Source organism: Micropterus salmoides, unplaced genomic scaffold (genome assembly GCF_014851395.1).
Source record: "Micropterus salmoides isolate LMB-PRFRI ecotype aquatic unplaced genomic scaffold, ASM1485139v1 Ms_hic_scaffold_14, whole genome shotgun sequence".
Lineage (NCBI taxonomy): Eukaryota > Metazoa > Chordata > Actinopteri > Centrarchiformes > Centrarchidae > Micropterus > Micropterus salmoides.
The window spans coordinates 23,302,474-23,316,656 of record NW_024040485.1 but is presented as its reverse complement, the minus strand read 5'-3'; the positions used below and the strand labels follow the sequence as shown (position 1 = coordinate 23,316,656).

The window sequence follows — 14,183 nt, the reverse complement described above, 5'->3', positions numbered from 1 at the left end:
CTGACGGGTCCACCAATAGGGGAGAAGTTCAACCCTTAAGACACAGCCCCTCCTCATTTGCATAATTAGGCAGAAATGTATAGAGAAATGTAAAAAGGACAAGCAGAAATAAATACCATTGGGAAAATAAATAGAGTAAAAAATACAAATGAAGAATAAAACAGACAAAAATATTAAAACACACATAAATAAATACATTTAAAAAAGAAGTAATTAATAAATAAAGTTGAAGATTATAACGGACAATAAATAAATAAGATAATTAATACAAAGGCGAATAAATGTGCATTTAATGGATGCTTATTTATTTATTGAGCATTTATTTATGTATTTATTTCTTAATATGTCAGGATCAGTCCTCCATGGGAGTGGTACAGCCTGATAACTATAATCTAAAATATAGAAATTGTCATTCTGCTCTAAGTTTGTGATCTATGATGTTGTAAACTGGAAGCAAATCCGCAAACAAAGCAGGTGTGAATATTTTCCATTGTAGATTGAAATAATTCTGCTCCCTGTTTGTCCAGACAGCATTATCTGCCTTATTTCTGTAAACTGTCACAACTGTATATCTATTAAACACCAGGTTTGGTGAGTAAATTACTCATAAATTCACTCAATTCAAAGTGTAAACAAAAGGTCTAATTCATTTACTAAGAAATTAGGAGCATGGATCTTTTTAAGAATGAGTCTCACATGATTGCATTTAGGATCTTTTGTATGTTGCAGTAAATCCTGTTTTCTTATTTAATGAATTGAATTGTCAATCACCCTCAAAGATGGGACACTGCACTCAAACCAGTTACCCAACAAAGAGGTAATGAAGCAGAAATCACTTATCACACTCTTGTTTACTTTCCATCCAGCAGAGCTTCCAAAACCGACCTCAGCACATGTTGGTTCTAAACTTCACAAACATACTGCAATTTGTTTCTTGGCTAAAAGATGAGGGAGGTTAACTATCAGCAAAAAAAACTACACACCACTGAACCAATGATCGACACACTGACACATCTGCAAATAAGCTCAATCACTTAAATGCACTGTATAAATGCATTTAATCCTCTCATTTCATACCTATGAGTAGAATGATCACACCACTTTAAATTTCCTGGAGAGGCTGTGAAACTAAGTCTCAATTCTGCTTTTCTTGTTGCCATTATGGTGATCCACTGGCAAAAGTTTTGCTTGCAAACAATGCTATTTTTGTAAGTAGGGTCTAGAAATATATTGTTATAGTAATTAGTAACAGGTGTATATATCCAGTTTCTAACATTATAGGTACAAAACAAATGTCCCAAAAGCCCAATTTATTTTGGTTCCTTGAGAAAAAAAGTGTTGGTTTATTGGAAGGGAAAACCGCCATTGTCTTTAGGCCTTCTGATTTTGGTCTCTCTATCTAATTTTAGAAAAAAAAGTCCTTAATGTTACAGTAACAAGTAACAATGGTTTCTACTGGATAAAGTAGGTGATGCTCAAATGAGGTGTGTCAACAAACTAACATTACTCACAAAGTGAAGATATTTTTCCCACTAGCAAAAACAATCGGCTTAAGCTGGTTGATAGTTTGAATTGGACTTTGATGAGTACTGCTGTTCCTTTGTTGGAACTAGCTGGTCCCAGATGGGGGTTAAAAGAGTAGTTTGACATGAGATACAAATTTTCTTGCCAAAAGTGCAATGACAAGATAAATACCACTCTCATGTCTGTCTGTTCAATTTAGCGCTATACAGCCAGCAGCCAGTCAGTGTAGCTTAACATACAGACTGGAAACAGCTAGCTTGAGTCTGTCCAAATGTAAGAAATTCTGCCTACAAGCACCTCTAAGGATCGCTAATTACCGTTCATCTTGTTAGTTTAATCTGTACAATAACATAAGTGCAAAAATGAAAATTTGCCATTTTTAATGAGAGAACTAAGTGCCAGATTGTTTCTTGGCAGGGAACAGTTGCCAGGCGACTGGGTCACTGGGAGACACTCCTGGCCAAGAAAAAACATACAAGATATAACAAGTAATGAAGTGCTGATAGGTGGATATAGTTAACTTTCAACAGAGGCAGCAGGCTAGCTGTTTCCCCCTGTTTTCAGTTTTAATGCTAATCTAAACGAACAGTCTATGGCTATTAGCTTCATATTTAACGGGCAGGCATGAGAGTGGGATCAATCCTCTCATCTAAATCTTGGCAAAAAGTGATAAAATTAAGTTCCCAAAATGTGAAACTTGAGCTGGTAAATGTGACCGTTGATACTGGTACACAAGCCAAAATGAGCATGTGCTGATATTATGCTGATGCTTCCAAGATAACCAGAATGACTAATATAAGCTCTTTTGACACCCTGTATAACCACATCACACTCAAATATTACCAAGTAATATAGAAACCATTATAGAAAAGCCATACATTTGCATACATGGTAAGTAATACCCAAGGGCTCAGGACCTCTACAAAGGCAGCCAGAGTGTGTTATGTCAACTGAAAGCCCACTACAAATTAGAAGAATGACATTCCTCATCTCTCTTGAATCATTTCTTTTTCTCTTTCGGAGCTGGACAGACTCCACTTGACTGGAGTATCACTAGATGGTCCTGGAAGCTGTCAGGAGGCACTGTGGGAATCCATGGCGGGCAGAGTGGCATTAAATCTTTTAAACAGTGTGTGACGTTTTCAAATTCCCGTTGCCATGGTCACTCCTGACCCGCGAGGTACCACCCGTTGCACTGGTTCCATCCTCGTCATCCACATCCAGCTGTTCATCCTTCTTCTTGATGTAGCGCTCATAGAGCACCATAATGACACCCATCACCCAGGCCGACACAGTGCCGGCAGCAAAGATGACAAAGCCGATGACTACAAAGAAAAGGTAGTCCCAGGAGCCCAGAGTCTGGTGACATAACGTCCGCAGCTGGATGCCCACCTCACCCAGACGACGGCCCTGCATGTCAGCAGGTGAGCCACACACCGTAAGGCCCTCATCTGTCAAAGAGACAACACCAAGAAGGAATGATTGGGGATTAATCATAGGACAATTGAATACAATACATCAACATATTTGTAAGGAAATATAATTTAATAATTGTTACACTGTGAAGTGCACTGGAGAAAATGCATTTTCTCACTTTTCTCATATTAAAGAATTCCTGGCTGGTAGTTTTATAACAAATAACGTTTACGATAAACAGGGCAGCTGTCCTAGAGTGGCTTCATTCAGCCACTCAACCCTGCGCATGCAGTGTCTTGATCAGCACTGCATGTGCAGGGTTTACATTTCTTTCATGACATCAATTTAGGACAATCCCTTGACAGTAGCAAATAAAACTGCATTAGGTCTTTTTCTATAAAATGTTGTTGTTTTTGTTTAGTAAAGCAGAACACATGCATACATAATTAATTTTAAAGCCCCTGAAAAAGTTGGTTTAAAATCTTAATTGTTTTTTGATAACATTTTAACATTCAAAAACTCAGCTGATCTGCTTCTTCAGGTCTTTGGTTGCTGCTGTTGGCAAAATGACCCCACAACTGCCTCCATATGTTGACTGAAATACTGACAAACTCTGATTGGTGCACAGAAGTACATTTACTCATTTGGCAGATACTTTTTCTCCAAAGCGACCTACATTTGAGGAACAACATACGAGCACCAATAAAGTAAGAAATCTACAATTGACAATAAATACTAGTAAGAGATAATAGTGCGTGCGGCATCAGTGGGGTAAATATCTACGGAAAGAAGTAAGAGGTAACAAAGTAGTGCAATCAATACAAGAGAATTGTAAGGAGATACCAGAAGAGGAGTACACGAAGTGCATGTTAGACGTTAGGGGTTAGAGGTGTTATGAGAGGAAGTGTTCTCGGATGTACATGACATCACCTTGTTCTTGCTATGCCCACCCACCTCAAACCAGTGAGAAAACCAAGGACAAAAACAAAAATACAGAAATAACTAAAACAGTTTTAACTTCGGAAGAAAATAATGTGCTGTCGTGGAACCCTGTCACGCAGAGTAAAAAGCTGACTGAGAAAATATATTTTCATGGCCTTTACAGTGCATTTATCTGCTCATCTCCAGCACAAATATCAAGTACATTTACTTACATAGAGCAAACACATACATAGCCTTGGCATATAATAATCATATGATTTAAAGGTACCTTTGATGTTATGAGAGCCAACAAAATACAAAACTAACTTAACAAGAAAATATTATACATATGGTATTAAAAAGAGCAGCTTGTTAAATATTGTTTTGCATAACATTTGTAAATGGCAGCAAACTGAGCTGAAGTTATCTATAACATATTCAGGTTCATACTGCTAAAAGACTAAAATGCAGAAAGCTTCACTAGCATAACAATGCTGCCTTATTTATCAGAACTCTACAAGGCTTAAGGAGCTTCCAGTGTACTAGAGTCTTGAGTTGGTGCAGTATTAAATTACAACAACAATAAATAAATCATGGATGAATTATTTATTTAACTCCTTTCACACCCAACAGGATTAAAGAGTAACTTGGGCCTTTGTGTTTGTGTCTGCCTGTAAGGTTTCTCATCATCAGGCACCAGGTATGACTAAACCCTTGCTGAAATCCATAAATCCTGATAAAAATGTTGAGTTCTTTCTCTTTCAGAAAAGTACTGTAGATGGATACAATTTTAAAAGGTCTATCAGTCAACATAAATATGCCATATAATGGCTGTTAAGCCCTGCAGCAGCTGAAAATAATTCTGAAACTTGGCTTTTACCGTGAGCAGAGACACAGCACAACACAACAGAGTGTTGCCATCTCCCTACAGCCACTGTTTTTAATTGGCTTCTGTTTTTTCAAAGCTTTTGTGCTAGGGAGAATTCCCACTGGGAGAGATGAGAAGTCTTTGAGTTTTTGCACTGGGAACAGTATTCTGTAACCCTATTTCTACACCCACAAACTTAGAATACACATTCTCATTTGCTGGCATATGAAAAAGTGACTTAAAGTGACACTGTTGATCCATTACCTTTAGCTATTTCAACAATTTTTACAATTACTTTTGCTAAATTAACTATTTTAACTGTCATGTATTCTTTTAGTAAACAATTTCTCCAAAGGTTGTAGGTAGTTATGTCAACTATTTATTCATTCATTTGTTTATTATTTCATTTATCCATTACTTTTAGCTATTTGACTTCTTAATTCATTAATTTTGGATAATAATTTTAAATGTTTATCCCCTATTAGCTAACTATTTTCAATTTCTCTGCTAGCTTGCTAACTAGTTTTCATGCACTCTCAGTAGCAACACATGGTGTTAAGGTGTTATAACTGACTCAGGCTGGTGGGAGGTGTGATCTGTGTGAGAGGGATCATACTGTAGCTTTCAATCAAATCACTTGATAGGATGACTGAAATGTATGTTCTCCTAATATTTTATTCACAGTGCATAAATCTGCAGTCCTATCCACAGAGAAGCTTTACTGTGGTGAACATTTTTGAAAATGAGTGTGCCGCTGAAGAACATGAGGACACTCAGCTCCTCTAAGCTCTATCTACCACAGAGAATTCAAAGCCTACTCTGATCCTCTCAAAGGCTGCTGCTGCGCACTGTTCACACAATATGCTGTTCTGACTCTGGCTATTACAAACACACACATTCATGCATGTACTCACAGACACATGCACAAACCCTTTCCACAAGACTTAACTTTCTCATTTTCTATCTCTGCCCTTGCAGAGTCTAAGTGTGTGTGCGTGTGTGTGCATGTGTGTGCGTGTTTGTGTTTGTGTGTGTGTGTGTGTGTGTGTGTGTGTAACTGACAGCAAGGAAGGAAACCCTTCTGGCTTCACCCCCCCACCCCTGCCCAAAAGGGACTGGCATCAAAGAAGAGGGCTTTCCCTCCCTCTATTCCCCATACACACTCTGCTCTATTTCTAGAACCTCTCCTTATATAACAGAGTGCTAATCTAGCCAGGAAGGCGAGACAGAGGAGAATCTGTTGGTTCCTTCCTCAAGCTTTCGCTGTCTCTCTCTCTCTCTCACTCGCTTGCTATTGATGCGTTGCCTAACCCGAGGAGACAAGCGAGCCGTGTTGCATGAACCAGGTGAGACCCAGACAAGAGATAACAAGGCTTTGGAGACAGAGCTCCCAGCTGAAACACAGTCGTCTCCAAAATGTTATCCTTCTGTCCCCCCACCCCACTCCAACACCAAAAGTGTGCTTTATCAACTGTGTTTGTGTGTCTAGATGCATGAATCAGTGATTTTGTATTTTTCACTTTAACTGTGACTATGAATGTGTGTGTGTGTGATTTTTCACATGGTTTAGGAGACAAGGCACTTCGTTTCAGAGAGAACGAGGCATTGCTGTGCTGTCTGCTTTAAAGAGATGGTAGAAATTTGTGTGCGCCTTCTGCCTTGCTGGCAGCTGTCACTGGAAGAGACTCCACTACAAATTAAGCTAGACAAAAGGCAGTGAGCAGAAGGAAAATAGGACAACTCTTGCAGGACTTGTTTTGGATTCGGCCTAAGCTGCACAGGGACCGTGGTGAACTATAGCGTGAGTGTGTGTGTGTGTGTGTTGGGGGGGGGAGCAGGGGACGCCTTTTAAGTGAGTGTGGTGGGTGTATTATAGTTATGGCGTTAGAATTGTGATTGGCTTCTTGCACAGTAAGACACACTATAAATAGCAGCTGCCCTTTTGCTTAGTGACACATCCACACCAAAGCCTGAGCATAATAACTCAAAGTAAGAACAAGTGTTTAATATTAGACACATCTATCAGCCTGAGAGTAATAAAATAAAGGGGGAATCAATATTTGATGGCGCAACTATGATCCATTAATCACATCCGCAGTATACCAATAGCTGGATAAAATAGAGATTGATTAGTCATTTCAAGATAAAAGACTCTCTTGTTTTCCTCCCAAACTGCAGAACGCAGAGCTGAATAAATTAGAAAAGCTATTTGATAGGCTGAATGCTGTCACGCTCCACTGCCGTCACCTGCGTCACCATCCCACTGGAAGCTGAGAAAGGGGTGAACTTTGCAGACCTCACCAAACTGCATGATGGTTGCATATGTGTATATATGGCACACATACATCAGCACATTTTGCACGACACACTGTAGCTACCACAGCGAACATAATACAATTGTGGGTGAGGATGGCATGATGTTATCTGTTGTGCGGTCATAGGCGCAGACGTGACAAGGAATTTTTAAGTTGTGAGGGAATTCCAGCAGTGAGGGCTCTGCTAGATCGCCATGGAGTCACTGCTTCCATGAAGGGAGACTTTTACTGCCATTTTTATAGGAATCACTTTTGTTAAGTAAATTTTTAATGCTTCTCTTTCCTTTTTACATGTTTAATTGACTCCAGCTTTAAATAAGACTCTTTATTCAATATAGGCTTTATAAGTGGTTAGTCCATATTTGTTTTAGAAATCCATTATATACAATTAATAATTACAATTGTAGGGTTGTCTGGTTGTGAAAAATCATTCTGGGTGATGTTTTGACATGCTGGAGGAGGGTAAAGACAAATTGGCAAACTGCCATGGGGGCCCAGAATTGCAGGGGACTGGAAGCTTCAGTCTGTGTGTTTGTATGTTAATATTTGGGAATATACAGCACTGACATCATGAGACCCTTAAAGTGGGTCCTGCTTTATTTTGTAATGCAAGAGGTCTGTGTCATAATCTAGTTAGATCAAGACTTTTATTTTTTTCAGTTTTGCTTATTTGTTTCATATTCCACAATTAAAGAGTCTGATTGATATTCAACCATACAGGTTCCATAAAGTGTGTGTGCGTGGGAGGGATGGGGCGTTCACAAACTGGCTAATCAAAAGTTGGTCTCATTAATGACTTAAAAGCATTAGTAAATTATTTACAAAAATTTAAAGACCAATGCCTCATGAGAAACTTTGCTTTCTCTTTCATAACTATTTTCTAAGATGTCCCCATTAATATAAAACACTTTCTTATTATTTCTTGTATAAAATGTGTCCCAAAAATGCGTTTTTATTTTTTCATGGGATAGGCTACAGACTTATTGAGGGCAATCACCAGCAAAAGGCCAATAGTTTACATAACCGGGCATTACCTAATAATTAATAACTGGAGCACAGCAGCTCATGTGATTGGCACTCTGGGGCCTATCCATTTGACAGTAAGGAAAAGGCAACAGTAAAGTATCATATGATGATGCCAACTACACCTTATATGTCATTAGATTAAAATAGAATAGATAATTGATAAACCTTGGAACTTGAAGCCCTCCAAGTGGACCCACAGGCACAAGTCTTCGTTGTCGCACTCGCAGCTCCAGGGGTTCCCGCTCAGTCCCACCGAGCGCAGGGAGGGCAGCGCGATCAGGGAGGTGATGTTGAGGATGGTCAGATTGTTCCGACTGACATCCAGCACCTGAAGGGCCGCGTTTTCCGCAAAGGCGTCCGTGTGAATCTCCGAGAGCCCCGGATTGTCGGTCATCCTCAGCATCACCAGGCTCGTCAAGGGGCCGAACGTCCTGTCCTCGATCCGGATCAAGGTGTTGAAGGAAAGGTCCAGGTAGGCCAGCTTCCGTAGATTCCCAAACGTGGACTCGGATATCTCCGTCAGGGAGTTGTTGCTGCAGTCCAGGTACACCAGGTCGGAGAGGTAGTTGAGCGCGAGCGGCGGCAGCTCCACTATGCGGTTGTTGGAGATGATGAGCTGCCTTGTGGCCAGCGGCAAGTTGACCGGGAAGGTGGTAAGGTGCTGCCCAGCGCACTGAACCACCAGCTGGTCATCACACACACACTTGTCCGGGCAGCCCGAAGACAGCACCGGGGATGTGTTCACCCCCGCGGTGAGGAGAAGCAGAACTATGAGCCGCAAGGGTCGCGCGCTTGGCTGCGGGGCAAGACGCATGACACCGCCGAGGGCTTCATCCACCCCGTTTGGAGAGAGTCCGATGCAGTCACATTCTTCATTGATACATCCGCACTGAGTTGTTTGTCCCAGAAATGATTTCCACAGAGGTCAAACCTAACGCTCCCCCGTGGCAACCGCTTGCGCGTAATGTCTCAGTTCATCCTGTCGTTGGTCCTGGATCCAGCGCGCATCAAGTGACTGGAACTTGACAATCAGATGCCTTCATGCTGTTTCACATTTCATTGCTTTATCGGGTTTCTTCCATCAGAACACATCTATTCACATATCGTAAAAGCTTACAACATCCTCTCATGCTGCGCTGCTTGCAATGATCACGGTCAGTTGTTCCACAACATGTTTGCCATCGTCTCGCTTTCCGAAACTGAAAACTGAATCCACATGAGGGGGGCGCACTGAACTGCGCGGAGGGTGGGGGTGGGGGTTTGTCATGGAGTGATCTCACGCTTTGAAGTGAGCTGTGGGGAGGTGGGAGGGGGGCTCTCTGGGCAGCAGGGGTAATGGAAATAACATTTTAAATGGGATATAGGGACAAAGTGCATAGTTGTGGAATAGACAGTAAAGGTGACCTACAATGCTCCAGTTGCAGGCACAATGTGTGTGGAAGCTGCATCCAATAATGTATGTATGTGTATGTACATATCTGTTTGTGGGCATGCATGTGTGGTGGATACTTTTTATCAGCCTGCCTCAGGTGTGTGTGTGTGTGTGTGTGTGTGTGTGTGTGTGTGTGTGTGTGTGTGTTTGTGTGTGTGTGTGGAGGTAGAACAAAAAGCAGGTGCACCTGAGACCTGGGAAACACACTGTACATGATCAGATCACATGGGTTTTTAGGCTTTGGAAATGAGAGTGGGGCAGTGATAACAGAGTGTTGAGAGGGGGATCCCTGTCAGCCTATCTACGCCACTCAGACCTAGGTGCAATGAGGCTTTTACAAAAAAACAGCCATAGGCATCCAACCCTCCGAATTCATACCATACCGAGCATACAGCCAACAGATGATGGGATGAGATGAGATGGGTAAAGGTGGTCTCAGGCAGCAGTTATTTTTCTCCTCTCGCCAGTCTCAGTATGAGTCCGGAGTCTATTCTTGGCTCTCTGTGTAGGTGTTGAAGTGCTGAATCAGACTCAGTATGATGGAGGAGGAGGACAGATGTGCCGCTGACAGTCCGTGAAAGGATCCCCCCCGAGTCGACAGTCAACAACCCACAGCACGCTGACCACACTCTCTCTTTTTCTCTCTCACACACATCCATAAAATGAAGTTTAGGTTTTTTTCCTGTACTATAAGTATTCCCAGGTGTGTTTCTCACTTGCCATCCTGTGGATTGAACTAATCCACACAGCTGTTTTGTGTCAAGGATATTCAGTGGCTTTATGAGGACATCTAGTGGCAAATACTTGGTAATGTTTAACACAGTGAGTAGCTGTCATGCAACAATCCTCTTATATACTTTCTTTTCACATGCATAGTTTGCAGCTTGACTTGCAATTCCACAGGACCCATAGACTATCCAAATGTATCTTCTGATGACACATAAAGCACAGATATATTCTACATCTTCTGATCAGTTGCCCACTCATAACTCAAGCTGTTTAGTCAAACACTGTTCAAACCCAATGAGCTTTTATTCTAAATTCTGGAGGAGATCTCAAAGTTTCTAAATATACCAAATATGTCAGGCTGAATTTTGGGAGGATTTGCATAAAATAGTGCAGAAGTCTCCTTGAATATTTCAATTTAGAGTATGGTGCTGTGTATATTTGATTGTTTTTGTAATGTCAGTCACATTTCACCATTGTTGCAAGGCCTTGTCTCCCATATTTATCTCTATGGTTAATCTGCATTCATAAAGCAGTTGTTTTGTTATAACACAACTACTGACATGTGGGTTAATCTACATCCAACAAGTGTTGGCATGTAAAAGGTTGTACAAAGACAGTAAAGACATCATCGCTGGAGCAACCTGTGTGAGCAACATGGCAAAATGATGTCCATCAATCACAATTAATGGCAATTCAGAGATTAAAATAAGTCAGTGGTCAGCTCAACAGAGGGCATTATTTTGGCTGGCCTCCATTTAGGTTTACAAGGATCAGGGCCCATGTATTTGTGAACTGGCTCACTGACACAGAGTAGTACTGTTATTACTGGCACATGTGCTTTTCTGATATGTCAAGTCAAAATATCTGTCCTAAAAAAGGAAGTAAAAGTTGGCACTGTCAGCTAAACAGATGTTTTCTTGAATATATCGATCAGTCAATTATAGAGCAAAGTTTCCTTTTTGTTTTTTGGTCTCTTAGACCCATCTCTTCAAACCTGCAATGTCTGATAACAATATTCAAGCAATGATGAATCTACATCAGGCTATGAAATAAACCAGAGAGGAGGAGGTGACCACACATCTGCAATCAGGGACCCACTGCTTCTCCTTGGAAGAGATGTTGTATTTTAGGCAACTTGAGAGCACTGGTTCCCAACATTATTGGTTTTTAAAAAAAGAAGCAGTGTCTACTTTGATCCCCTTATCATAGGCGTTAGAAGTCTGTGAGTGTATTCAAATGTTGATGGAATAAGTTAGATTTTCATCTTTGCAAGTGAATACACTTCCTGTGCTCTTCTTCTTCTATCTCATTACAATGTTATTGTATTCATTGCACTGTTTGCTAACTCTTACTTCTTTCTCTAGGTACCTACTCCATCCATGTCGTACACGCTAATAGCTCTTACAAGTACTGCTGCTCTTACTACAGGATTTAATAGGTTGAAAAGGTAGGCTAATTTATCTTGGCTGTTATCACCATTGTAAATGCTACCTTTGTTGATGTATTTATTTGTTGTTGTTTGATATGTAGGCCTATTTGTTACTCCCAGCTGTGATCTAAATTGCCCATCAGGGAAATTAAGATACCTTGAACCTTGATGGTTAATATTAACCATTGAAACATAGTTTACCTGCTGTCTAGGGCGCATGTCAGATGAGTGGAACTGATCATTTGAGGAAATGTTGCTGTCGACCACTGAATCGCTCGGAGTAATTACGTGAATCAGTGAAACCGGATTTTCCCATTACATCTGACAAATATTAGCTATATAAAAGCCGTAACAGTCGAGTAAATCATTTCACAAAAGGTAGCAGCACAAGCGGACACCACGCCCTACGTGTGACGTAGCCACGTACGTACACGGACGTATTTGAGTTGCAAACTTAGGGGTGGTTGCTGTGTTTTTACTAGAGTGCTGTCAACCTCGTACATTGCATCTTAAAGGTAAACGCTTACTTGACACATGATTCCTGTGATTTGTTTTATGTTTCCTCACAAACTTGTTGGTCTGACATTACGTTAGTGGCATCGCAGAATACTTTGACCTTTCGGTTTTAAGACGTCCTTGTGTTCGCTGATGGTTTCTCGGCCTCTTTCTCCTCTGTGGCAGATTTATAAACTGTTTGTGTGCCAGAGAGCAAGAAAGTACACAAGCAGCCGAATGCTGCGCATTGATATCCATGAAAAATCAGCATTTTCTGTTACTTCTTTCCCGACAAAGAACTGTCCCTTTCTCAGCTAAAAGAAAAAAGGGGGGGGGCTAGAAAAGTAGTCAATTAGTCAAAAGCTGAAATGCTAAAACAATATAACCTATAATATGCACTTTTTATTTGGAAGAAACAACCAAAACTAATTCGGCTGTTATTTTTCCTCTTTTAAAGTCTGTCAAGATGGTGGTGCTTTCTAAAGAGTACGGATATGTGGTTTTAACTGGTGTTGCCAGCATGGTGATGATTGGACATCTGGCTGTGAAAGTTGGCCTGGCCCGCAAGAAGTACAATGTGCAGGTGAGCCCAAGTATTGGTGTTCAAATACAAGTAGCAGAATATAGCCCCTTTTTCTCATTCACACAGTGAAAATCTGCTCCCACCCATTCAAACACCACCACAGCAAGTCAATAGTTTGTTTTGTGGTACATTGAAAGGTGCTTTGAATTGCCTATAAACTGAATAAACTTGCCTTTCAGTATCCTCAGATGTACAGTGATGATCCAGAAACTGGAAACATTTTCAACTGCATCCAGCGTTCACACCAAAACACGTACGTATGAGCTGAAATATGTGCATTACAAGTTAGGAGGTATTTGCACACAGTCATTGATATTGCGCCATGCTTTCATTCATAGTAACAATAGAAAAAGAGGTGACAGTTAACATGTTGTTATCGCCTCTCATCAGCCTGGAGGTCTACCCCGCCTTTCTTTTCTGCCTGGCTGTTGGTGGTTTGCATTCTCCTGTAAGTTGATTTCTGCATATTATACTGTAGCACCGACATACCACTTACAAAATAAGATGTTACATAGATGATCTTTAGCAATTAAAGCACACAATTTAAAGTAGGATAATGATTTGCGTGGATTCTGGAAGAAATGTACGGTCTTCTTATTAAATCCCCTCTGCTTATGTGTGTCTGTCAATCACAGCGTCTCGCCAGTGGACTTGGGGCTGTATGGATTTTAAGCAGGGAGGTGTACGCACATGGGTACTCTTCAGGAGGTAAGAACATGTTGGGAAGCCCATAATATAATCTACATTTCTGCTTTTGTAACGCAAAGCAGTGTGCGAAGGTGCTAATATTTATCACTATTAATCTCATTTAGATCCTAAAAAAAGAGGGCGAGGAGCGTTTGGGGGCGTGGCTTTCCTCGGGTTGATGCTGACCACTATCAACTTCGGCCGTCACCTGCTTGGCTGGACCGGACCACGGATGGGCTCCTTCCGTCAAGCTAACTGTTGCTAGTAAGGACAGAGTCTTCAGGATGGGCTCCCTCTGTGACCTTATAATCAAAGCCACCCTACATAACCCACATACCCTGCAACGTGTGTGCTAACCTCTGACATGTGGCCTGACAGGTTCTCCAGGGAGGGGATAATGATAATGTATGTGGTGCATTCACTCATCAGCACTCCCACAACATACATGACCTGTCAGTTTGTCTTGATAGCATTTTCACCTGCAGCCTGATTTTGAAATTTTAAGTTAGTTGGCCACCTGAATATTCATAATATATGTTTTTTGTTTTTTTCAATAAAAAAATAAAGATGCTGCTGTAGTAATATATTAGTCTTATGCCTGATGGACTTTGTGATTTAGGTTTGCATTTGCTTAGCTGAAAAAGCCAGATTTTGTACTTGAATGAAAAACTGAAAATGATTAATCAAAAGTATAAACTCCAATATTCCAGACATGATTATTGTCTTTATTAATTTCAGATGTTCTTTCTCATGCTAAA

At 40.8% G+C, this 14,183-nt stretch overlaps 2 protein-coding genes across 2 annotated transcripts; one reads left to right on the top strand and one right to left on the bottom strand.

The window, feature by feature from the left end:
• Nucleotides 1-312: 312 nt before the first annotated feature.
• On the bottom strand, nt 313-9,254 carry LOC119902393 (leucine-rich repeat-containing protein 52-like). The gene is made up of 2 exons (XM_038718544.1): nt 8,236-9,254; nt 313-2,975 (listed from the first exon to the last, which is right to left on the bottom strand). The coding sequence occupies exons 1-2, from the start codon at nt 8,882-8,884 to the stop codon at nt 2,647-2,649; spliced, it is 978 nt and encodes a 325-aa protein (XP_038574472.1). The 5' UTR covers nt 8,885-9,254; the 3' UTR covers nt 313-2,646.
• A 2,764-nt stretch (nt 9,255-12,018) lies between these two features.
• Nucleotides 12,019-14,136, top strand: mgst3a (microsomal glutathione S-transferase 3a). Its single transcript, XM_038718543.1, has 6 exons — nt 12,019-12,175; nt 12,613-12,738; nt 12,918-12,991; nt 13,129-13,186; nt 13,374-13,446; nt 13,551-14,136. Exons 2-6 carry the CDS (start codon nt 12,622-12,624, stop codon nt 13,688-13,690), a joined length of 462 nt encoding a protein of 153 aa, XP_038574471.1. The 5' UTR covers nt 12,019-12,175; nt 12,613-12,621; the 3' UTR covers nt 13,691-14,136.
• The last annotated feature ends 47 nt before the right edge of the window (nt 14,137-14,183 follow it).